General features: G+C 36.0%; 1 protein-coding gene across 15 annotated transcripts in view; it reads left to right on the forward strand.

The window, feature by feature from the left end:
- NRXN1 (neurexin 1) overlaps positions 1 to 25555 on the forward strand; it is a 1115884-nt gene that overhangs the window by 514086 nt on the left and 576243 nt on the right. For all 15 annotated transcript variants that reach the window (XM_057558508.1, XM_057558511.1, XM_028168477.2 and 12 more), the window contains one exon: positions 16028 to 16150. In XM_057558508.1, coding sequence (XP_057414491.1) covers positions 16028 to 16150 — 123 coding nt within the window. The remainder of the gene's footprint in view (positions 1 to 16027; positions 16151 to 25555) is intronic.

A 25555-nucleotide genomic window follows, 5' to 3' on the forward strand; every position in this document is an offset into this window, starting at 1 on the left:
TACTTGAATTAAACCAATGATTGTGAGCTTTCAGTGCACACCTCGGACAGGACTGCAAATGCCTTAACTTGACAGCAGTCACTGGAAAGAACGTTCAGTGATCAGGTAATGTTTTCATTTCCTTTGCCTTTGTTTCATTTGGGGAATAGTGGGCAGATGTAGCCAGAACTCCAAGTCCCGTCTAGAATTCATGTTATTACTCAACTTTGAGGATAGGGAGGAATTTACATTTCAAATAACGCAGATCTAACTCACAGTGATAAATAGGCAGAGATGTCCACCTGGACTGCATTTTGTACCCAATAAAAAATATAAATAAAATACTCGTATCTCAGTATAACTTGTAGTTTAATAAAAGATTGACTTACTACATTTATCCTCTGTAAGCCATAAGTTTGTCTGAAACTGAAATGTACATTTACTAAATCACAACCTTCTACCACCACCGTCTAAAAATTATACTATACCTAAGACTCAACTGTGTTTTGAGCTTAATAAGAAATACCTCAATTGATGTCTTTAAGAAAATTTCCACAGGAAGTATACAAACTGTAACATAAAAATTACCTTACATTGAGAATGAATATTAAACTCTAAATTATTAATTTTGAATGGAAATCTTCTCCAATTTCTCTACACTTACTCAGAATTGCTCTGCTGTTTCCTGTAGTCACTCCATCCTTTCTCATCATCCCTCCACCCTCCCTTCCTCAGTTTACAGGAGATATAACTTGATATGGAAAAGAAAATATGTAAAGCATCAGACTCTCCAATCTTTGCTACTGAAGAATAGGTAGTAAGTGAGGAGGGCGGAAGGTCTAGCTGCCTTGCATGTATTCAGACCTCTGGGACTAGGAGATGGCAGATACGTTTCTTTTTCAGCCCTTCTTGTGTCAGTAGTTTAGATGCAGGAATGGAATCTTCCATGCACAGGCCAGGGGAAAGCCTTTTGTTAAGGTCCTTTTGAGAAAGGGCTGATTTGAATTCCAGGGACCATCTCTGTCAGATTCTTTGTTGCCACCTTTCCCCCCTGCCCCATAGGAAAAGCTGTCAAGAATCTTTAAATGGAAGGAGAGAGGCTGTTTTTATTTAAAAATCAAAAGCTTATTTTTATGTGTGGAAAGGGTATTTTTTAAAAAGAACTGTCTCTGTGAATAGCGGTCATGTCAGTGTCAAAATGTATGCTTTGATCTCTCCGATTACAAGTGGAATGTCTCTGCACACAATCCCAGACCAATCTCAGTTCATTGATGTCCATTAGGTTATTTCATTGCTAAAATATGTTTGTTATCTGCAGCTTGGTATTAGATTAGGTCAGTATTTGCAGATTCACAGGTGGGAAGGTGAACACAGAGGTGTTATTATATGGCCCTCCATCCTCCTCTGTCCAGGGTAATCAGATTATTCTTGCCTCCTCAGTCAACTCCAATATGGAGAACCATAGTCTACCATCATAAAATCATTTTATATGGGAGTTGCTAAAAGAACCAGCATCTTTTAATGCAGATAAATGTCTTCCCTGGACAGTGAAGGGTATTTCAATAAAGGTAGATGGAAAAGGACTGTCTAGTCACGTTCTTTTGACATAAAAATCAATTATTTGAATTAATGAAAAAAAGACAAATTATAGATGATTTTACAAAAAATAATTATTATAGAGATATGTACAAATACCAACTAATCATTAACAAGTTATTACCAAAAGAGGTCAAGTCAGAGTGAATAGGACTTTGTGACTGAGACATGAATTGTTTGCATCAGAAAGTAAGTGTATGAGAGTCTCTTGCTTAGTCCATAGTATTGATTGACTCAAGACTTTTAAAAACTATAAAGAACACAAAAGAAATTTTCTACCCCTTGTGAAATTTTCTCAAATGCATTATTAGTAGGGCCTGTAGTAAGTACTATTAGAAAGGCCATTGGTCTTATTCTGCATTCTCTTTGTCTGCCAAAGTATGTAGCCTGAGATAGGGTGACCAAGACAGTCTCAATTTCAAATTTGCTGCCCAGTAATTCCCAACAGTACATCCAAAGTCATTAGGCTATATGTTTCTATATAATTTTTTTCTGATAATTTGGCATCGTGGTAGTGTATTGCTTGCTTCAATAGTCCCATTTTTTTTTTCTTTCTCTCTTGTTCTAGTAACCTTACAAATTGTTAGTATTATAATCTGAAGGTTTAAATACATTGAAAATTTGAAAACTAAACTTGCTCCTATCAACTATAGGTGAGTCCTAATTGTCATATAAGTAACTACTTTAAAGGTGTAGTGGATGCAAGGAGGCTTTTGTGATTTTGTTTTTATTAGTGTTTTCTTTCCTTTTTTTTTTTGTCTTTTCAAGTCAATGACATAATTACGGAATATCCTTCTTGCCCACGGGAAAGTTTGGGGTCGCTTCTGCATTCATATAAAAAGTGGCTTTTAATAAACCCATGTTGTTTATTTGATTATTTGTGTTTCTTTTATCCTTACACATGTCTCTTCTCCTGCCCACCTGCTCTTCCTTCCTACCAAGATTTACTCCTGTTACTTCTCCATTTCCAATGTTGTTTACTCCTGTTCTCATTCCTCTTGTTTTCTTACAAGAATAAAAACTCTCTGGGTTGAAAAAAAATATTTTAGTAGGCAGAGCTTCCAACTATTTTTGGCTTCTTACAGAAAATGGTTTATTTAAGACACAGAGACAAAATTGGAGATGACATTAATGTGGACAAAGTGTCAAGGGTTGAAGTTCAGCTCCTTTTATTTGTAGTTCATTGTCTAAGGATTGGAGAGAAAGGGAATCTAAGGCCAAGTACTTAACCTCACTTTTGATTTGGAGATAGTGAAGAAATGCTCTGAGTAATATGTTATCGGAAAATGTACTATGATGGATGTCTGGAGTGGATAATAAGATCTTTGTATTATCATTTTATTACCAGAATGAAAAGATCAACTGGATATTCGTTATCGCCAATTTTTTTATGTAGATAAAAATGGAAAGCAATAAAAGAATGCAAAATGTCAACCAGTGGCACTTAAGCCATATTAGATTGCTTTGATCAGGCTGCCACTTGGCAGGCTACTTAAAAAGATATGAGGAAATTTCTGGAGGCTGGCTGTTGTTAACATGAAACAAATGTTCAGTTCAGAGCAGCTGCCTGGTGCCTGAAGAGCAGAGAACTGCAAAAAGGAGCCTCTGACTCTGCCTCCGCACAACCATCCCTTGATTTCTAGAGTTCTGTCAATCATTGCCTCAGTGACTGGTGCTGTCCATCCACCTAGGATAGGAACTGCTCAAGGAATGAAGGAAGATGAATATATACATGCAGAAAAGAGGAGTTTTGTTTGTTTTCTGCTGTTGTCATTTTTTAAAGTTTAAAGTATATATGAAGGAAAGGAAAAAGAGGCAGTTTATGAAGAGACAGTATTTTTAACAAAAATCTAAAAGAAATTACATATAAAATATAAAGACCATAGATTTCTGATGAAAAACAAATAGCCAAAACAGGCAAAGGGAATTGGCACTTTACAGTGAGTCTTTAAAAAAATATCAAAATTGGAATAAAATTTAAGGAGAGCCCATTTGGATTTTCTGTATCTAAAATTTATGAGAATTATAAAGAAGAGTACACATTTAATGACTACATAGATTGTGCAAAATTGTAGTGTGTGGGCTTGATAAGTAGAAGAGTTGGGTCTATTTTAGTGAACAATTAATTGGTTTATTGCTTATATGCAAATATAAAATGCTGCAGTGTTTTAAAAGATTGCTCTTTTGTGCAGGTTAAGAATTCATCTTGAAATCACGCTCAATTATTAATTTATTCAGTAAAGCATTTTCTTATTACTATTGCAAAAGGGTGTGCTCAAAGTAATACAAAATTCCAGATTGGTATTGGCCAAATTCTCTTTCATTGTTGAAAGTTAGTATTATAACAATGGCCAAGGTAGAGATTGTCAGAAAGACCTATAAAGTTTCAGAAGAAACATTCTGAATTTGATATCCCCTTGGCTTCTGTGAAAAGGAAATTTTCTTTTATACCACAAAATGTCACAAATTGTGAGACCACAACCTGTTGGTTGGAGGTTTTTATTGTGTTATTAGAGAGAGCTGGTTTCTAAACATTTGCCATTTCCTTCATAGCTTAGAGTTTCTTTTTGTTTTTGTTTTTTCTTTGGTAGGTAGGTAGCATTTTAGCATGCTATCATTGATCCAGAAAATCGAAGGTAAAAATATGAATTAGACATTAGACATTCCTAGCCATTATTAAGATTTTTTTTTTTTACATTTAGTCAATCTCATTGTAAGATGTATGATTAGAATTTCATTCATTTTAAAGAAAACAATAATTTCTTTTTTGTATTTGGAGCATTTTGTCTTTTTACTGATGTGTCTTTAATGATTCAGGTTCATACAGAGTTAATCCTAAAGGATCAGAAAGACTAAAAAGTACTCAAGAACTTCTGTTTAAAATAGCCTCTAATCCTTTGGACAGCCTTAATGTTCAATGATGATCTAAGGTGCCATGTCAAATAACCGGTTTTACTAGTGTAGACAAATATAGATTAGAATTTTTTCAAGAATGTTTGCATTCCTAATTTTCGTCAAAAGAAAGCCACTAACAATTTACACCTTGTCAATTGCTTACCTGTCAGAGAACATGAAAACAAATGCTATGATTGTGGATTTCAATTCCTCATGTAGTTGCTAGACAGCAATTATGCATCTGCTACCTTCTAAAGTGGATGCATAATTTAAAAGATGCTTTGTCCACTTAACCACAGGTCAGACATGATTAATATAAGCCTTCTAGCTGAGCTTCCATTTAGCTTCCTCTCTTTACTGACTTGCTTCTGCTTGATTGTAGCTTCTACTTTTTCATGTCTTCTGCTTACTCATGGTGTCTCCTCCCTCATGGTTACTGTTCACTGCCTCTTCCTGGGCATGTCTTTTGACTTTTTGCTGCGCCTTCAGCTGTTGACTCAATGTATGCTATGTTTTCAAACTCCCCTAGAAAGAGAATCTAGTATATTCATTACGTATACCTGTCCTGTTGAGCAGAGATTTCAGATTATGTCACCTCACAAGACCCTGACCAGATTTTAGCTTTGGGGGCAGATGCCCACTGGCGATCCAGTCAGCTGTCCTCAGAGCAGGACAGTATCCTCGCCTCCAAGGGGATGTAGGAGCAGCGGGCTTTCCCCACAAACATCTCTTCTCCAGGCTGTCTGATTAAAAATGTTTTGACTTTAACTGTGAAATACCCTTGGGGATTACAATTTCTTCAGCACATTACTGGCAAACATATGGTACGTAAGTCAAGTGGGCAAGGCTCTTTAAATCAGGGGGGAAATGCATGGGACCCTCAAAAAACTTGGAGATTGAAATATTCAGTGTGCTCAGGGCTCTTATCCATTTCTTTCACTTGTTACCAATGGGAGCAAAGAGCAAGATGGATAAGAAGTGTATCATGAAAGCAGTTTCCCCAAAGGTAAAGTAAGAAATTCTAAGAGTATTTCGGTTACTATTACTTTTATTGTACTTAATATTGGATTGTTTGTTGTCATGTGTTCTTTGAATGCATCCTTCATACAGTTGTGAGAATTCTTCACCCTTCCACCTTCCCAGGAGATCAGACTAAATATAGGCTTGAAATATTTTATGCATAGTGCTATTGAAATAAATGTGTAATACGTGTATCTTTAAAAATATAGGGTCATGGTGTGCAAATGTTTTGCAACAGGTTCTTTTACTTCAGCAACATAACTGTAAATGTTAGGTCCAGTATGTGACTATAACATGCAGTATTGTAAAATCTGATCTATTGCTTATTTCAGATTTTATACTGAAGTGATATAAAGCAGGTCCAGGTCACTGAGCCAGTTGAAGAAAGATAAAATAGGGAGAAAACATTTATGTACAAAAATAAGTTCTATGATGATTCATCAGTGACCTCAGAGCAATCAAATGAAAACTGATTGGAAGCATGTGTGAGCAAGATCTTGCGAAACAAACCAGATTGGAATAACCATAAATGAAGAGATACTTCTAGATGTGTTGGTATAAGTTATCATCATTGACACTAACCCACTAAAGTGAAAGCCTAACTAACATAATCTCACCATAGCAAGACTGACCAGGAACAAGCACACAGATATAACATTACTTCTAGCAGTTGCTTGACCAGCTCCAGGGACCCTCCAAACACTCTCTCCTGAGATTAACCAAATTAATCTTGTGTAAGATTTAATTGCTGAGAGCCATTGCTATAGTTGGGCAAGCACCGTCTTAGAATACCTCCTGTTTAGTAAGGCAAGTCATTCATTTCAGAAGACTTTGATCCAAAAACAACTTCAAACAAAGGAGTAATCCCAATATTTTTCCAGTTACTAAAATAAATACTCAAATAGAATCATAGCCCTCAAGTTAGTGACTATAAGCAAGCCTGATAAATAAGCTAATTTTGATAAAAGAAAAAATTAAGTTAGCACTATTTGTTATTGCAATAATAAAATCCAAAATAAAGAATTTAGTAAATCATTGTATCAATGCTTTGAAAAAAAAATTTATATTATCATTCTAATTTTTACATGATGAATGAATGAGTTATCATGTATTGTTTGTCCATAGCCTCCTTTGGGCAATCACTGAGGAAAAAAAAGAAAAAAGATCAAAACAAATGAGATGCTACAGTTCAAAAATTCTAAAGACAAACTATTCCTTATCATATGCCTTAGAATGCATTTTCTTAAAAAAAAAAAGTTGGTCGTAATGTTTACAACAAATACTGAAAGCTAGATTTTCAAACACTGATATGACTTACTTGTGAAATGAAAAGAAGGGGACAAATAAACTTAACAAAGCCAGAAACTTACTTTTTTTTTTTTCTAATATGCTTCTTACTTTGGGAGAAGGTTTTTACAAGAATACCCCCCAAAATATTGAAGGACTCGCATTTAATGATATTCAAATGCATTTATAGTAACACACAGGTAAAGCCATTGTTCCTTGAATTTTACAGAACTGTACATTCTTCTTGGTCTTCTCATTAAAATGAATTCTGTAGCTATTACAATGTGTTTGGATGAGAAATCATATATTTAATTTAAAAATCTTTGCATTTGTGACTATAATCCATGGCTTTGTTTATGGAATGTCAAATTGAATATTTGTAAATTTCCAAATGCTCAGTATCTGTATACTTTTTCATTTTTTTCATTCAGATAGCTTGGCATTGTGTAGGTATTACGTAAGACATGTTTAAGTAAGTGTCAATATAAATCAATATAATCCTTTTCATGTTACACCAACAGTTGAGTATATTTTCAGGTTAAAATGCTTTATTAAAATCACATTAAGTATTTAGTACTTAATTTTATACATGCAAGTTATCCTATTATGTGATAAGCATTTCTTGGAAATGACCTTTTTTCCTTAAAATAAAGTCACAGTCCAAATTTTTCCTTTCATTATAATAAGTTTATTTTATTATGCTTCTTCCCAAACCAGCCATTTGAGCTAGATTAGATTTAAAGAAACCTCTTTTGAAACATTCTTTTAACAGTATATTTATATAATTTGTGTTCATTTTTACTGTGTTGTAAATATAATTATATTCTTAAAAGGTAATTATATTTCTTAAAATATACATTTTTTACATCAAAATGAATTGCATCAGAGATATTTATCCTGATCTGTCATAAATGGGTACAATCAATATCAAAGCTATATGTAAAGGCTAAATGTTTCTTAGTAGATCATTTGAACCTTGTTTATTCACTTGCCTAGAGCTATGATATGTAGCCAGAAATGAAACAGGAGGTGAGGCAGCTATATATAGTGAATTTTATTTTGTAGATGATGGAAAAGGGTTAGTATGAGTTAGGAAAATGGCAGAGGAGTCTTTGTGGGGTATTTCCAGCAGCTTTCCAAGGTCAGAGCCTTTTGCAGATAAGATCCGTGTTTTCTTATAATTAAATACTCATTAAGCCTCGAATCCTCCAATTCCTAAGCCAACTATTCTCTTTGCATTTGGAAATTACTGACTGCCTGCCTTGGGTAATTTTGCTCTCCTAGGCTCCACACATCATTAAATTAATTTTCAATGGAAGTAAACAATGAAGCTGTCTAAATAATTAGCCAGATAACTGAGTTACCCAAGTTCTCCAGTTATTTGACTTATCAGATTTCATGCTGCCAAATATGAAAACAGAGGGATGAAACTTTATTATTGACACTTCTTAGTGAAGATAGGCATTAAAAGTTAATGGAGTTAGTTTTCATTAACTATTTGACTTAATTCAATATCAAGAGGTATTTCATCTACCATAAAAAAAAAATCTCACAAAATCTAAACAGATACACCCATTCAATAAATAATTAGTGAATGGCTTTTAGGTTCAAGGCACTGAACGATAGGACATAGGATATTCTCTCTGAGGTTTTAAACCCATTTAGGGGAAGATAACAATAATAATGGCAGTATAATACTGATAATAATATTACCGTTACTATAATTGAGGGTGAACCATGTACCAGGCATTGTTTTAATTAAAATGCCTTAAATTTATATTGTAAAATGTTTCTATTATTAGTTTATTTTTCAGATAGGAATACTGAGACACAGAGACCTTATATATTTTACCCAAGGTCACACAGCTAGTAACTCATGGAACTGTGATAAAAACCCGGATAATCTGTGAATCCAGAACACATGCACCAGACCAAGATATACACATTCTAGAAAGTTTAAAAAAAAAAAAAAGGAAAGATTTAAGTAGCAATCCTATCAAAGCAAACACAGTGCAATTAACTAGCATGTGACTATTTCATCTCTCCAGTGGTTTTTAAAAGTTTACAAAATGTCTTTCTTCTGTTACTGTTCATTTTTGAAAAACCCTCATCTCCAAGCTTAATGTCTAACTTTATATTATTTGCTCAAAGTACTTTTTAATTAGGGAGGGATATTTCTTTTCTTTTTTTTTTTTTTTTTGTCCAGGCCTTGCCGCCTGTGGGATCTTAGTTCCCTGACCAGGGATCCAACCTGTACCCCCTGCAGTGGAAGCGCAGAGTCTTAACCATTGAACCACCAGGGAAGTCCCAAGGAAGGATATTTTTAATATTTTTAGTATAAAGAAATTTGTTTGTCCTTAGGACTCTATATATGTCTCTTTGCCTATACAGTAAAGGCAAATAGCTATTTATAAAAACACTCTGAATAGTTCCCAAGGATGTCTCCTTAGCTAAATTGAGGAGAGCTTAAGGAGGGTTAAAGAGGGAGGAGTTAGATGGCTGGGCTAGTACCTCAATTTCATGGCTGTTAGGGTGATTAGTCTGTCCAAGGTCATGACTGGCACCAGGCCTGGCCAGCAAGACAGCTCTGAGACAGACAGCTTCTCTGATAGCCCAGAGGCCTTGTCATTAAGGACAGACAGTATGGGGAAGGTGACCCAACCGTTCATCTTACATTGATAAATGAAGTCTTGTCTGCACATTCCTGAATATAGAGCTAACTAAAGGAAACTTTAAACATAAATAAGCACAAAACTTAGATCCTAATTAGGGGTGGCTCAAACAGCATGCAATTTGTGCAGTCACCCAGGGCTCTGTGCTTTGCAGGGCCTGTGCTTGCATTAATGCTCTGCTACCACTGTCCTGAAATGCTTCATTTTGAACAAGGGTCCCATGTCTTCATTTTGCTCTGGGCTCACAAACTCTTTAATTGGTCCTTCCCCTAGTAAGTTTAGTGAATATCAAAAGAAGAATCTGGAAGTGCCCTTCACATATTTCTAATTTTAATTGGTAATTAACTCTCATAGCTGATTCATGTGAGAAATAAAAACAAAAGAATTCTGCTCTCAGCCCAGTATCTAAAAATTGAGAAAGATAAAACAGAAACATTTAATGAGGAATTACTCTCCTTAGGTTTTAGTTTGTTTGTTTTGTTTGCTTGTTTTTCAAGCAGAGGTCTGGTTATTTTTTAAAGTAATTATATTAAAATCAGAAACTAACGGCAAAGTCAAATAGCAGGCTGAAGGTATCATAATTACAACCTGAGAAATACATCCTCCTGTCATTTACGGGCATAAGTGCTCTTGCCAGGAGCCATGACTCAGGCAACCAGCAGTGGTGGCTCTTGCTTCTGTTTCTCCTGGCTTTTCTCTCTTCCTATTATTATCACAATGACAAGGCTTGTTTCCAGCTTCTCACCAGGTCCTGCCTCCCACTGGAGGCTATAGTCCTCAACGTCAATTGCCAAATAAAACTTGGTAGTACCTGGAAAAGTTGATATAGATAGACACCTAATTTTATATATACACACAAATGTCATGCATTTTAATGAAGGCTGCCATTCTAAATTTGTAGAACAGGAAAGGTGATTACATTTTAGAAGTAGAGGAACTTTGCAATTGGTTTGTGCCATTTACAGCCTTTTAAAATTGTTTTTAGTTTTTGTTGTTGTTGTTTTACGGATAAGAAAACTCAGACCAGGAGCAGGAGAAGAATTAGACTAAGTTAGCATAATTAAGCTTATGTTGGATTTAATGGTAACAGTGAATCTAAAACTCAGGTCTCCTGACTCTTAAGCTCTTGATTATTTTTCCATTACTTATTTCTTTAATATTCAACGTAAAGATTCAGGAGAAAAGGGAATTTAAATCGTCTATTTATTTATGCATATCTTACAGAGACCTGCAAAGTACAAGCTGGCTGCCTGTTTTTTAAAAGTTTTATTGAAACAAAGCCACACACGTTTGTTTACATATAGTCTATGGCTGCTTTTGCACTACAATAGCAATGTTGAGTAATTGCCATGACAACCACATTCTGCAAAGCCAAATATATTTACTATTGGGTCCATTGCAGAAGTGTTTTGACCCCTATTAGATCTATTAGAATTAGATCTATTAGATCTTTTTTCGAGAAACCACCTCGAAAATCTAAGTTGGGGCATTCCCAATGCTTGTGCGATCTGTGTTTGGTACAAAATAATTTTTAAACCAAATTAGTAGGATATGGGTGCCACATAACCCAGAATGAATAAGACTAGTTAAATGGGATAAACAACAGATATAATATGGACCATTCGATTTCAAAATTTCATAATTCTAAGATGTATGGTGCTGTAATTTCTAATTCAATTGCTGGGTGCTATAGGCAGTTTAATGATCAAAAAAATTGAACAGTTATGTATAAAGATAGAACCAATTTATATGCATAAGGCAATGCCAATCTTTTTTTTTTTTAATTTATAGAAGAACTTTGGAAACTTTAGGATCCACTTTCATGTGATGCCCATCTTTAGCCCACATAGCTGTGGTTGAAAAGACACAACCTGTTCTTAATAAAATGGAGATAGATAGACCATTTCTAGAAGGCAAAATAAATGGATTCCTACCTGCCTATTATCTATGCAGTTTTCTGGGTTGTGGCTTTGCAGAAGTACCCATTTGAATCCCCATGCTTAAATGGCTTAATTGAGTAAACAGATCAGCTACTCAAATCACTAGATAGTTATAAAATAGAAATTACTTACATCTGATGTTTAAGGCAACGAAAAGGAAGTTAGAACTAACTAATTTGAACTATAGTGAGAGATAGGGTCCCTGATACAGATGGTCCATTTATGTAGTTAGCATCTTTAAAATATACCAGTAGAGGGAGATAGCTACCTAAAGGGTATGTCATGAGTCTCAGCTTTGTGGCACTCAAGTCTAAAGGTTTTAAAAATAAAAATATAATTGGTTTGGGTTTGATTTTCCCAAGCTACATCCATCTTTCAACTCTAGGGACAGCTGTCATTTTAGTCTGTTAGACATCTTTGATCACATTGCTTCTTAGATTTCTTAGCTTTGTTTTATTCTTCTCTATTGCTCTTTAATGTTTCTTTCCTCACATTCAAAAAAAAACAATACAAGTACTTCACAGGACATTTGCACACAAGGCTTTCTTCCAAAAAGGATCCAAAGTTACTATTATATACATCTTGAATATGAAATAAATTTGAAATATTCGTGAAATAATAGGAAACAAACAAATATTAAAATAGATTAAAAATATGCTTGCAAGCAAACCTGAAATCCATCAATGATGTTATATACATATATATCAACTAACCTCCCATGAAGCTGTCTGTAAAATGGGGGAGTTGGGTTAATTATCACTACATCCCTTGGAAGCTATTCTTTTCTTCATTAAATAAATTCATTTATTGACTTAGGCCCAAATACTTTCAAATAGAATTTAAAGTGATTAGCAAAAATAATTTTAAAAAATTAATTAGGCAGAAAAGGAAAGAAAAGAATCAAGTTGCTGAAATTAAGCACAAATCCTAAATCTTGGTTTCCTGATGGATAGAAATAAGGAAAGGCAATCTGTTCCGTAACTCACATGACGTAAGAGGATATGGCCTATAAAATCTTCGAGAGAGAGAGCTTATGAACTTGAACTTTGTAATTAAAGGAGTGTCGAAAATGAATGCTAAAGGGCTGATAATGCAGATAGACTAAAAAGGGTAGCTTTGAATAACTCTGGACCTTGATATGGATAATAAATGATGTTCTAGAAAAACAGTTTTTTTAATTTGTAAGTGAAGAAAATCTGTATTTTTAAATCTGACTTTAAAGAGCAAAGGGTTACTTGGAAATGTTTTTTAAAAGCCCTTGCTGAAGTTTTCTGATAAAGAAACTCATCACTTTCCTAAAGGGAGAAATGAGCCCCCTAGAGGGTTCTGCAGAATCCAGGGGTTCTGGGTGATGCCTTGGGGGACAAGCTAGCCTGCTTCTTTAACAGCAGAGCAACTTCCCCTTTATGTGATTTTTATATTCTTTATGCGTAATTACAGGTAGAAAAAAATAATTCCAACGTTTTAAAATAATAATAAAACTACTGCCCCAGTTTTGTAGATATTCACTCTATAACACTCACATTAATGCTGGGAGTAAGGTGTTAGTACCAATGAGACATGTTTTGATATCCCAAAAGGAAAAAGAAATCTTAAAAGGAATTCAGATCATTAATGCTTTGAACGACTATAATTTTGCCATGGGGACAAATGACTCTGAAATTCAAAATTTCAACAGTTAACCCATCTTCCTTTACCAAATACATATGTTTTAAATGTCTGTGAGAACGTGAGGTCTCAAAGGCATTGCAGACATCCTCTAGACCATCTCCTCACTTTGTAAGTCTGACTTCTTGAGACTACAGGAAGCTGCACGTTTTAGCAAATTGCTGATTGTGGGCGGATCTAGTACCAAACTGATCTATATCATGTCTTTAGTACCACCCATTTCAGTATCCCTGAGTAGAGGTGCAGTGTATTTTTTAGAGATTTCTTTCCACCATGACTTACGCAGAAGGTGTGTAAGATTTCTGAACATTGTGATTGTTCTGTAGAGCAAGCTGGAAGTCATGACAAAGAGCAACTTTCCTAGCCTCTTCATTTAGATGTGAGGAAACTAGGAAGTCACGTTGCTATCTAAAGGTCACATTAGCTGGGAGGCAGTATAATGCAGGGGAAAGTATGCAGGCTTTGAGTAGGTCAGACTTAGGATGGAACACTTTTCTATCACATTTTAGCTGTGTGACCTCGGGACAAGTCGTTTTAGATTTCTAGGCCTTTGGTTTCACATATGCAAAATGATAATAATGTAAAGATGAAATAAGTTAATAAATAAAGTGCCTGGTACATAATAAGCATTTACTAGCCTCTAACTTCTTTCTTAGTAGCAAATTAAGGACTAGCAACCACAATTCTGAACTCCCTGTCCAGTGCACTCTCCACGACACTTCATGTTGCATAGATAACATTGTTTTGAACTGAGAATATTAAGTGCATTTAAAAAAAAAAACCCTGTCTTCCTAAATTAATCTCTTCACATTTTTAATAATGCAAGGAAGGAGCTTGAAGTTGGCCCACAGAGATTTTCATGAACCAAAGGGTTATTTTTAATTGGGTTTTGTGCCTGTTGTTATGGAAATTATTGTTTCATAGATGAAGCATTATGATTTTACTGCAAGATCAAGCCCAGAGTGGGGTATAATGATGATATCATCCTTATGCTTCTTTTTCTTGACAAAACACGTTTAAATTAAGAGAACGGGAGTGAAGCTGCTTTAAAAGCACACATTTCTAAGAAAAAAAGATCTGCCCTATAAAAATAGCTTTAAGATGATATATTCTCTTTTCAAAGATCAAAACTCAGAATGGCCCTTGCTGCTGGTAGGATGATAAGATTCTGCAGAGTTACTAAACACTTCTTTCTTCACTGTTGAAACTAGAAAGAGTTCCTTTGATCCTGGAACTTGCTTTCAGCAATTGGTCTCAAAGCATTTTTGCAGTTGTTGAACTAAACAGGCTTCCTCTAGATATTTAGTGATCAATCTCTCAAAACGGTTCTGACTAGACTAGTTTTTATTCATGTATCCAGATGCAATTTAACTTCTCTAAAGAAACAAAAAGAGATGATTACTAATTTTAATGATGGTTCTGTTTAAAGATAGGAGGCAGTTCATCCTGAAAAATTTAGCTTATGTCACTGGCTCATTTTAAGCCTCAGAGAAACCCCAACCAAGGAAGACAGAACTTGTATCATCGGTAATATCCTAAGAGGGAAATCAGCGGGCTTGCTGGATAGCCTGTGGAATTAAAAGCAAACAGTGATCTCCTGTTGGACGGACTGCTGAGGTTTCTTCTAGTACTTGATTCCCTAATTTATTTATTTTTCTCTCTTCTTCTCTTTGGCCTTTTCATACATCCTCCTATGGTCCTTGGGCATTGGCTGGTTTGGCTGATAGAATTTGGTGGAAGAAATTGTGAACCCCATCCTGATCCTGAGTTAGTTGAAAGTCATGTAACTCAACTCAGTGTCATGTCTTTAGTTATTTTAGTATACATATAGAAATGTCAGTATCTAAAAAACAGGACAAAGTCTGTCACCAAAAAATGTATCATTAAAAACTTTTCATGATTTTTTTAAATGAATCATAATATCAGATTATTGGCAATGCTTATTTTTTAATAAAAAATTTCCAGTTCTATTGAAAGCTCTTTTTTCCCTTCGTTTTTATGTGGAAGAGAGACATTTGTCTAACTTTGTCATTTCAATAATTTCAAAATACCTCCTGAAATAACCTCTCTGCCCTAAGCCAATTTAAATTCAACTTGCACAGGTTGACATGGGTTCACTTGTGGTTGCTTTTCCAGAAGGTTATACTTCTTGTCCTCTTTCCTTTGGTCCTTAGCTGGGCACCACTTCCCTGTACTGCTACTTAATCTCATTTGTTTTTTCTTCCCTCCCACTCAACACTCGGCCCTTTATTGGCAGTGTTTTTTTTCACTTTCTTCACCTCCTAAGAGTCCATTCTTTTACCTGTACCCACTGTCTGTGCCTCCACCAGACTTAGTTCTCAGACACAACATTCCATACATTTAAGAAGCTGGTGAACATTGGAGGTACATGATGTAAGAGCGAAGAGCAGCCATCACCTAGTCTGTCGTACCCAGACCTGCCTCCTTGCCGGTCTAATCAGCCAGGTGCCATTCACTGAAAATGGTTAACTAATGACCTGTGGTCACATCTCTCCCCAAGGTCAGAGGTTTCATGACTGCCAGCTACTTCATTAGCAAGAAACTGATAGGGCAAAAATCAGAGAATTCCTTAGGGAGGGAAAAGTGTGTGCAGATTTGGGAGGCTTCCCAATGCTCTATTGACTGTGCCTATTTATGACAACAGGTGCATTCGTTTGTCTTTGATGGATGTGTAATGTTAAAGAGCCTTCTTAAAGTGTTACAGCTGAATGTCTGTTAACGTAATTTTCCTTGCTTGCTATGACTCTAATGGGCTTGAGAACTGATCCAGCCAGTCTCTCCTCTCTCTGCCTCCTTTTTCTCTCCTCTTTCTTTCATTTCTTTCTCTCTTCTCTCTCCTCCCTCTCCCTCACTTCCCCCCTTCCTCTGTCTCTTTCTCTCACTCTCTGTGAGGTTCGTTTGCTTGACTGATCCTGAGGGTCCATAATGACTGTTTGGCATATTCTACAGGCAAAGGTCCCGAGACCCTTTTTGCCGGCTATAACCTCAACGATAACGAATGGCACACGGTGCGTGTGGTTCGTCGAGGAAAAAGTTTAAAGTTAACGGTGGATGATCAACAGGCCATGACAGGTAAGGCCCCATCACCTTTGCCTTGTTGAAGCTTTAGACTTTCCTGCTTCCTCGCAGTTGACTTTGAAAACCAAGTGAACAACTTGAAGCTGATACACACAGTTCATTTCTTATTCCAGTTCTTCCAGCAACAAGTAAATGTAATAAGCAGCATGTTAAGTGTTTTTTTCTCTCAAATGAGCAACAATTTTTGTCCTGTTCTCTTCCATTTAATAATGCAAGAAGTTATATTTTAATTTTATGGCTTGATAAATATCTTAGGGCTTTATAAAATATTGAAGCTATTGTTTGGATGCCAATTTCTGTTCAATTTCTTTGTTTCTTATATATTTAGGCAATGAACAGCAGCAAGTTATACTTTTTAGCTTCTGGGTATATTGATAGATATGCTGGCATTCTGTCAGGTGAACTGCTTTTTATTTTAAGCTCTAATAGATCATTTTTGGCCATTTAGCTCCGTTGGTTAAATTCTAATGTTAAGAATGTCAAGTTCAATCCCTGATTTGTAGATTCCTGACTGAGGTGAGTCACATAAAGGTGCATCCCGGAGACACAGGGAAACCGAATGAAAGAGGAATCGGTGCACCTTTATTCTCTCTGCTGAAAATAACTTCAAGCACATGACCCGCTGGGATATTAGCTCCTTTTTCTTTTTTAGAGAATATCTCCCTGTTAATTATTTTAGTACAAGACACAAGACAGTCCTCATGCAGCAGAGAAGTGTCTGTTCTACATTGTCTCAAGGGGGTTTCCATACTCAGAGATCAGGTGATTGTATCAATGTAGAAATATCATGTATGGGATTTTAACTTTAAAGAGAATCATTCCTGAGTTCAAAGGAAGCAAACTACCAACTCATAGATCTCTTACCAGCTTGTATTTCACTAGCCCTTTATGGCATTCCAAAACTTTTTTCTACACGTGGGGGCAACCTTGCTTTGTTTCAGAATTATCTGAAGAGCTTTAAAAGGATCAATTCCTGACCAGACACCACAGAAAGTGTGGGAGGAGCTCATCATTATTATTATTTTTTCTTAAAATCTCTCAGAAGAACTCTAATGCAGCTTGTCCATGGCTTGGTATTTAAAAACCACTGCTATGTTATGTCATTTTATTCTCCCAGGAAGGAAATCAACCAGGGAGCCATTAGCATAAGCCTTTATTCAACATTGCCAAACATGAGAAATCTCTAAAGAAACTGTGTGAACTTAGGGAAGGAAGGCAGAATGAAATCTCTAAAGAAACTGTGTGAACTTAGGGAAGGAAGGCAGAATTTTTATAGGACTTTGGCAGGAGTGTTAGCTGAAGTTCAGCTAGTTTTGGTTAAAGGCAGTTCTTGGAAGAGGAATGAAGTGTTTCTATAGATAAGCATCCACTGTTTGGACAATCTCGGTTTTACCAAAAGGGGTAGAAATTAACAGGGTCTAAGGTCATGTGCAAGAGGTTGGGAAGAAATAACTGCCAGGGACAAGGACATGTGAGAATCACAGTAGAACATTCTTCAGTCCCTTAAGTTTGTCTCAAATCTCACACAGCCCTATGAAGTAGATAGGGTATATACATTCTCATTTTATAGATGAGGAAGCTGAGGTCCAAAGAGGTTAAGTGACTTATGTTTCTTTGAAATGCCATTGTTACCAGAACTGAGAGAGCACCTAGGTTTATTTTTAAATTTTGTTTATTTGTTAACTTTAAAAAATTTGTTTGCTTTTTGACTCATGGTTCATTTATTTATATTTATTAATATCCTAATATATGTATGACTCTATGATGAATACTTTCCCAGACATAACATGATTTTATGAGGATAATATATACACACATATCAAAATCACATGATAACCGATCATCTAGGGTAGCATGTAATGTACTAAATGGTTGAGTAAACAATTCATGTTCTTGGGGTTTGGAAGAGCTTAAAGGTTTCAGGAATAGCTTAAAGCAATAGATAATATCTGAACTAGGCTGTAAAGAAAGGATAATGCAGAAGATAAAAGTATCTGGGAGAGCATTCCACACAGGGAAGGATGGCTTAGATGGGGCTAGACAGACTTATGTTCAGGGAACAGAGAGGGTTTGTTTTGTTTCATGTAACCATAGGACAGTTGACACGGCTAGAATGGCCTTTGGGGGCCAATAGGTCAGTGCTCCGAATGAAGGAATTCATATTTCATGGGTTTTCAGGCAGTTGGAAGTTGCTGCATTTAAGCTGGAAAGTAAGCTAAGAGAATATTTTTTGAGCAAAATGAATCCTGTGCAATGTACTAACTACTTCAGGATGTAAAGTAGTAAAGTCCTGTACTACAGTGAATGAAGAAGGTATAGAAACAAAAGACTGGTGCAACACATTTTTTAAAAAAGTTTTGTTTAGAAATAATTTCAAATTTACCAAAAATTTCAAAAGTAAAAAAGTACAAAGAACACTGATATACTTTTACTATGGTGAGCGTGTTGTCCCATTTGCTTTGACATTTTCACTCTCTCATTTTTTTCTTAACCAACTGAGGATAAGTTATATACTTAATAGCCCTTCATTCTAAATAATTGAGTGTGCATTTTCTAAAAATAGGGATATCCCTTTAGAGAACAAAGAGTCACCAACTTCAGTAAATTTGGCATTGATGCAATATTTTTTTTAACATCTTTATTGGAATATAATTGCTTTACAATGGTGTGTTAGTTTCTGCTTTATAGTTTTATCTGTTCTCTCATACATATTCCCCGTTTGTCAGTTGACCCAATGTTGTCTTTTGTAGCATTTTTGCTTCCATCAGAGCATTCAGTCTAGGGCCAGACATTGCATTTCGTTTTCACGTCTCTTTAGCCTCCTTTAATGGAAAACATTACCTTAGACTTTCTTTGTCTTTGATGACATTGACAAATTAAAAAGATATATAGTCCTCCGACCTTTTATCAATGTAAAGTCACTTTTTGGGCTTATCTGAACTATCTGATGTTTTGCCATGATTATATTCAGGTTTTGCATTCTTGGATGAAATACACTGTTGATGGTGTGGTCTTCTTACAGTATCCCATCTGGAGGGAAATGATGTCCATGTCCTTGACTCATGATTTTAATGCTTGGTCAACATGTTGCCCAGTTTCTCCACTGAACAGTATGTTTTTCTCCCTTACAACTAATAAACTGTGGAGAGACATATTAAGACAATGAAAATATCTGTACTTCATCAAAAACTTGCCCTAGATGTATCATCCACTGAAGATTTTGCCTGATCCAGTCTTTAACACAGTAGTTACAAGTGATTATTTTCAAACTCCATCTCTCTTTCCACATTTAGAGTCAGCACTTAGTATTCTTCTATATACAAGAGCTATCCCTTCATTCTTTCTTTTTCTTTCTTTCCCTTTCTTCTTTTCTTTTTCTTTTCCTCCTTCTCTCACCATCTTCCTCCTTCCTTCCTTCCTTTCTTCCTTCCTTCCTCCCTTCCTTCCTTCCTTCCTTCCTTCCTTATTGGTATAGACCCACAAGTTTCTATATTATCAAGTAGTTTATAATTACTTCACTTAATTATTCTGGTGCTTAAAATGTCCCTGTTTGGGCCACTGTGAATCCCATGAAGTTGGTCTGTGTGATCTTGTGACATGCCTCCACGCCAACATTTTTTTTAGCACTTCCTCACTTTCTGTCATAACAGTATATTTCAGGCACACCTGTTACCTGGCATGCCTCAGCCTTGGAATCAGACATTTACATTCCATTTAGTGGAGAATTATATTACAGACCAAGATCTAAGTGGTTGCTATTGGTATGTATGCTCAGTGCTGCTTTGTGACCTTTTCAGGAGACTAAGATAGGAAATATACTCAAGCATATATACATATACCTGCATATATATATATATATATATATATATGCACACATAGATATATACATATATATGTCTTAATAGGTTTCTCCACATAAATATGTACATACATACATATCAATTACACATTCACATAAAATGCATATACACGTATTTTAGAAAACATGAGTTCACACTAGCACCTCCACATCTACAGCATTGTTTCTTGACTCCCCCATTCCATGTTTTCATATCCCTTCTTCCAAGGTGGAATCTTGGCTCCCAGTGATGTCATTTTCTCATTTGCCCAATCCAGTCATACATCTACAATAGTTTCAAAATTGCTTTAAATTGCCCATACTACCACGAGTACTATGAACTAAAAACAATTCACGATTAGTTTGTGATTCTTCTCAGTCCTTACTGCTTAAGATTTAGTGTGTATGGTCAAATGCTAAGTTGATAAATAACTTTGATTAGTTCCTTTCTTCGTTTTTTCCTTTCCTTTTCCTTCCTTCCTTTCCCTTTACTGTAGTTATAGTAGTCATTTGAAATACAATTAGTTTTATTTATTTCAGCTTCGTTTTTTCCCTCCCATTCTTATGTATTTAATTACAGTTGTGTGTAGAACATTAGCATGCTGTTAAAATCAGTGCAACACATTGTAAATTAGGAAGTGATGAATAGAGTATGAAAATGATCATTGTAACAGAAAATTCCAGAAATGTTCCCTAAATGAATTGCCATCTAATTTTCATTAAAATTTAAGATATATCTTTTCAGTCGCATAGATTCCTACCAAACTTCTAAATGAATAGTTATATTCTATATTAGTCAGTTGCTTTCTTCAACTTCCAGTGAATACATCATTCCTTTGTTACTTAAATGGTTGTGCATTTATCTCTCACCAGCAATCATAATGTTAGGAAGCAGAGTTAACAGATACTTATATGGATGTAGTTGGCTTATCGATATAGGAACAAATAAGTGATGAATTCAAAGGAGAACTCAGAGAGAATTGACTCTGTTGGGGAATCATTCCAAAGTTAATGTCACGTGTTTCCACTCTTCTGCTCCTGGGCATGCACTGTTTCTTCACAGTGAAGTCACCCATGTCTCCTTGCCTGGTTAATACTGGGAAACTCTGGCACCTAAGACTTCATTAGGAATCCATAGGCCATTGGTAAGGTTTCGCTTATGATCTGAAAGAAAAGGAATTCCCTTTCAAAATTGCCAAATTTGGATGACAAACACATTTGTTTAACAGATTTTTTTTCCAGGAGGTATTATTAAAATTATGAGTCTTAGTGCACCAACTCAGGGGTGCAAGAGATGGCACATTTATTAATTGACCTTATATCAATTTAAATCAGACCGTAGGCCTTTCTTCTGGGGTTACAGGATATTTAATCAGTCATGTGCCGTCACCCCCACTCCCACCCACACCCTGGATCATGCAGAAGCTCCTGTTGGCTTCTGTCTTCACTGGTTCTCACCAAAAAGACAGTTCTCCAAGTTTGTCCTTTAAGCGATAAGAAGCCTGTTGCTCCTGTCCTAGGTGAGGCAAAGGGTCTTTGCTGACTCCTGTTGCTGAAGAGCTGTGGTTCAGTCCGCCGAGGTTTACCTCATCAGTTCTCTCTGAAACCCTGAACCTGACCAGAGAGCAGGATGCTGGCACTCAGTGCTGCTAAATCCCACCGACGTTCATCTCTCTCTCCTAGTCAGTGGTAATTGCCTCATCCAGTTCAGCCCTCGAATGCATTCTGCTCATTTCTTTTTCCTTTCTTGAACACCTTGCAAACTAGGCCTTCAGAAAAGTTGTTTTCCAGAAAGTTGTCTTCCACTTTCTGCCAAGTAAAAGCCTTTGAGGCAAAGTGCTACAAGGGACTTGGCTAGTTTCTTAGAACTGAAGGGAGAACAAAATATAAACCAGCATTTCAGTAAATTAGCCTGCCATTTACTCTTTCTCAAAACTGCCAAGGCCTTAGAGCAGAAATTATATTCTATCCTCTCTCTGTTGTGTAGGAGTTGAAAGTTTTTTCAGTTGTGGAAACCAACTTGCTCTTTCTCAGAGTTCAAAGATGAATGGGCATATAAACTGAGTAAACATTGATGATTCACACAAATTATGCATATTCTCCCCCCGGTACTCCACCCCACCTCTTCTGTTCCCCCAGGTCCCAGCATCTTGCTTCTCAGAACTAAAGACAATGTTTTGTTTTTTGTTTTTCACAGTAACTGTCATCAGGGTGATTCATATTTGGGAAATTATGTTTTGCCAAAGATCTCATGAAAGTCAATAATTCATAAGAATAAAAAGTCAGCCTTAAGTTATGTAGCATAAAAAAGGTTTCCAAAGATGCAACGGAACCTTGCCATTGAGGCTTCAGTTTGGAATGAGATTTTTTCAAACACTCTAGTGGCCACATGAAGCCAGCCATGAATCAGGAAAGCAATAGACATTTCTTATTAAATTTTGCAGCAAGTTCAGAAATCACTGAACAAGAAAAAAATTTAAAGGAAAGCACTGGAAACTCTTCATGCAAAGTCCTACATTTGACCACATCTTTAAATCAGAGTTATACATACTGTTAAGTCAAGTATTTGTTGAATACAGGACAGTACATACTTAGGTCATTCCTGGGAATGTCTGAACCTCACCGAGGCTCATGAGGGTAAGCAGTTGCCAGCAAAGAAGCCCAAGAAGAGAGAGATTCCCCAGAACTCAGATGAGAAAATGTTCTACACACTGTATGGGATCCCTAAGTAGGGAGTCCTTGGGTTTCAACATATCACCTAGTCTGTCTAAAATATCTGGAATTGTGTGTTCTGTATGTGTGTGTATGTTAGTGTGTGTGTCCTTTGTTGAACACTATTCACTGTATATCCAGTTACCCAAGCCTGGAAGCTGGGACCTGCATTATTTCCCCCTTCTCCATCATTCTGTACATTATTAATAAATCCTGCAATTATATTGGCGAGACTATCTTATTTTGTCCCTTTTTTCCATTTCTTCTATAAACACTCTACTTCGTATTGTCTACAATCTATTATATCCACAACAGAGAGATCAAATACGCGCACACACACAGACTCATGTCTTATGTCTGCCTAAAAGCCTTCAGTAGCTCCTAATAGAATCAGGAGGCACTGTGACATCTGACCCCTGACTCTTCTTCCCATCTCATCTGAGCACTAACCTCACTTACTCATGACTCTCCAGCCACACTCTCTGGGTTTTTCTCACCTGAGAGCCTCTGTTCATCTGTCTCTCCTTCCTGGAATCCACCCCCTGCTTCCTTTTCTCCAGTTCTTAGCATGGCTTTCTCCTTTTAGTTCTTCAAATTTTACGTAAATATCCACTCAGGCACTTGCCCGCATTCCATATTTACCAACCCAGCATGCTGTTCATCAAATTCATGGCATTTTCTGAGTTTTATCATCATATAGTTAATTATTTTCTTACCTGGTTTTGTCTGCCTTACCCCAATAGACCATGAATTTTGTGAAAACAGGAGCTAAGTCTTCTTCTCTCAACATTATTTCTTAATTGCCTAACACAGCACCTGACTTATACGTACACTACACACTCAGTAACTTTCAATACCTTTCAGTGAATTAACAAGTGGATCTAAGGCTGGGGAGGGGTGGTCATTTTCTTCTGCAGCAGAAATTTAACCCAACTCAGAGCAAGGCTCAGCATAAAATCTTGCTATCTGTTTTGGTAGAAAGATTTGATTTAGAAATTGAGATTTCTGTGCAAACACACCACCCAGGTGGTTGTTTCTTATTGGAGATTATCATCAATCTGGATGCCCCAGACACTTTGATCAGAGGCATTTTGTTAATTTCAAATTCTCCTTTTCCAGTAAATCTCTAGGAAAGATGCTGCATTTTTTTAACGAGTGGAGCCTTAAAAATATTTCTCCTTCATTGTCCTTTATTTTTTCTTAGTCGATATATGTATACAATAGTAGAGGTGGCTACGTTGCCAACTGAGGATTAAACATGGGAATAAATTCTGAGGAAAAAAGGATTTTTAACAGGTAGCAGTAAATGTTTTATTAGGCAGTGGATAATGGCTTTTAGGTGCTAATTCTCCTTCATGTGCAAGCATATCTGCCATTACTGTCAATGCAGTTTATATATGCTTATTAAGGAAAGAATAGGCTCTTGAACATGGGCCATAATGATTTTTCTTGTAACTGGGCCATGGTTGCTCCAATGCTTTTTTACTACTTTTTTATTATGTATGCTCTGCATACATATTCTATTCCTTTGAGAAAAGAAAACAGACAATACGTGTTATTTTTATCACTGAACTTCTTTCTCAGTTCTGCTGAACAAAATGTGCTTCCCTATTTCAGAGATGCCAATAACTGGACAATTTGGAGTAATATTTAATTTCAAGTATTAGAAATATTTTTTCTGGATATTCTCTTACTGTCAGTTGGTTCATTAATGTAGCTTTTAAGAAGAAAACATGACAGTTTCAGGATCAGGGTGGGTTCACCTCGTTAAGACTCAGATTTTAATATAATGAGAAAGATAAAATAACCCAAAGAGATAGAAAAGCCCAAGTAATTTTTTTCAGCTTTGCATATTCTTCATTCTATTTAGCTTGTTAATTCAATGTTACTGGTGTCTCTAGTGATTTATATTTGAAAATTATTAAAGGCTAATTTTATTTGCTACCCAAGAGGTAGTTCCACACAGACTAGTATTGAGGTCACTGAACAAAAGAACTGAAGAAGGGGAGAAAAATGATGTCATATGAGAAACCAGAATTGCTAAGGATTTAATAGTATTTTTGCTTGGGATAGACAAGAAGGAGGTGTAGTGGGGAGGAGGTAGGATAGACAACTGTTTACAGTGCCATTTTTTGTATTAAAAAAAAAAACACATTTGCAGAGAAGGAATCAGAGCAAACTAATAACTGAAAAGAGAACATGCCAAGGGATGCCGTTGTCAGGATCAAGGACTAGTAAAGAGGTATGGAAATCAAGGAGCATTAAGTACAGCTCAGGGGAGAGGTTTTTATACCAATGAGTTTGTTAACATCAAAATCAATTAAGTATGCGGGCAATTTTTCTTGTGCAACAAAAAGTATGCCTTTTATGATTTAATTACAGGCATTTCCTTTAAAATGCCACCTAGTATTTTATTGTTTTTTCTAAAGAAATGGGAATCTGTCAGACTGGTTGAAGGAGGCCCACAAAGGGGGGTGTTCAATCTTTATTACACCTGGGAAGAAGGTTCAGTGCATCTTCCCAGGGCTGAGACTGGGATTGGCTCTAATTCATATTTTCATTAATATCAGGGATGATGGGATAGGGTAAGCTCGATGAAATTTCCAATTACGCCAAACTGAGTAGTGAAGCTAATACCTGGAAGAACTTGACTGCAATTTAAATGACCTTTTTTGAGTTTCTGAAGAAAGTGAATGACAGTTTAATTAGACAAGAACAGGATGCCGGGAGCGAATGACTAGCAATGATAAGAGTACTTTAACGCTGTGCTTTAGAAAGCGAGTTCACATCTTTGTTAATTTTGACTTCAGCCTTTCAGGTAGGTACAATGATCACTCTGGAGGTAAAGA

The sequence above is a fragment of the Balaenoptera acutorostrata genome, chromosome 12 (genome assembly GCF_949987535.1).
Source record: "Balaenoptera acutorostrata chromosome 12, mBalAcu1.1, whole genome shotgun sequence".
NCBI lineage: Eukaryota > Metazoa > Chordata > Mammalia > Artiodactyla > Balaenopteridae > Balaenoptera > Balaenoptera acutorostrata.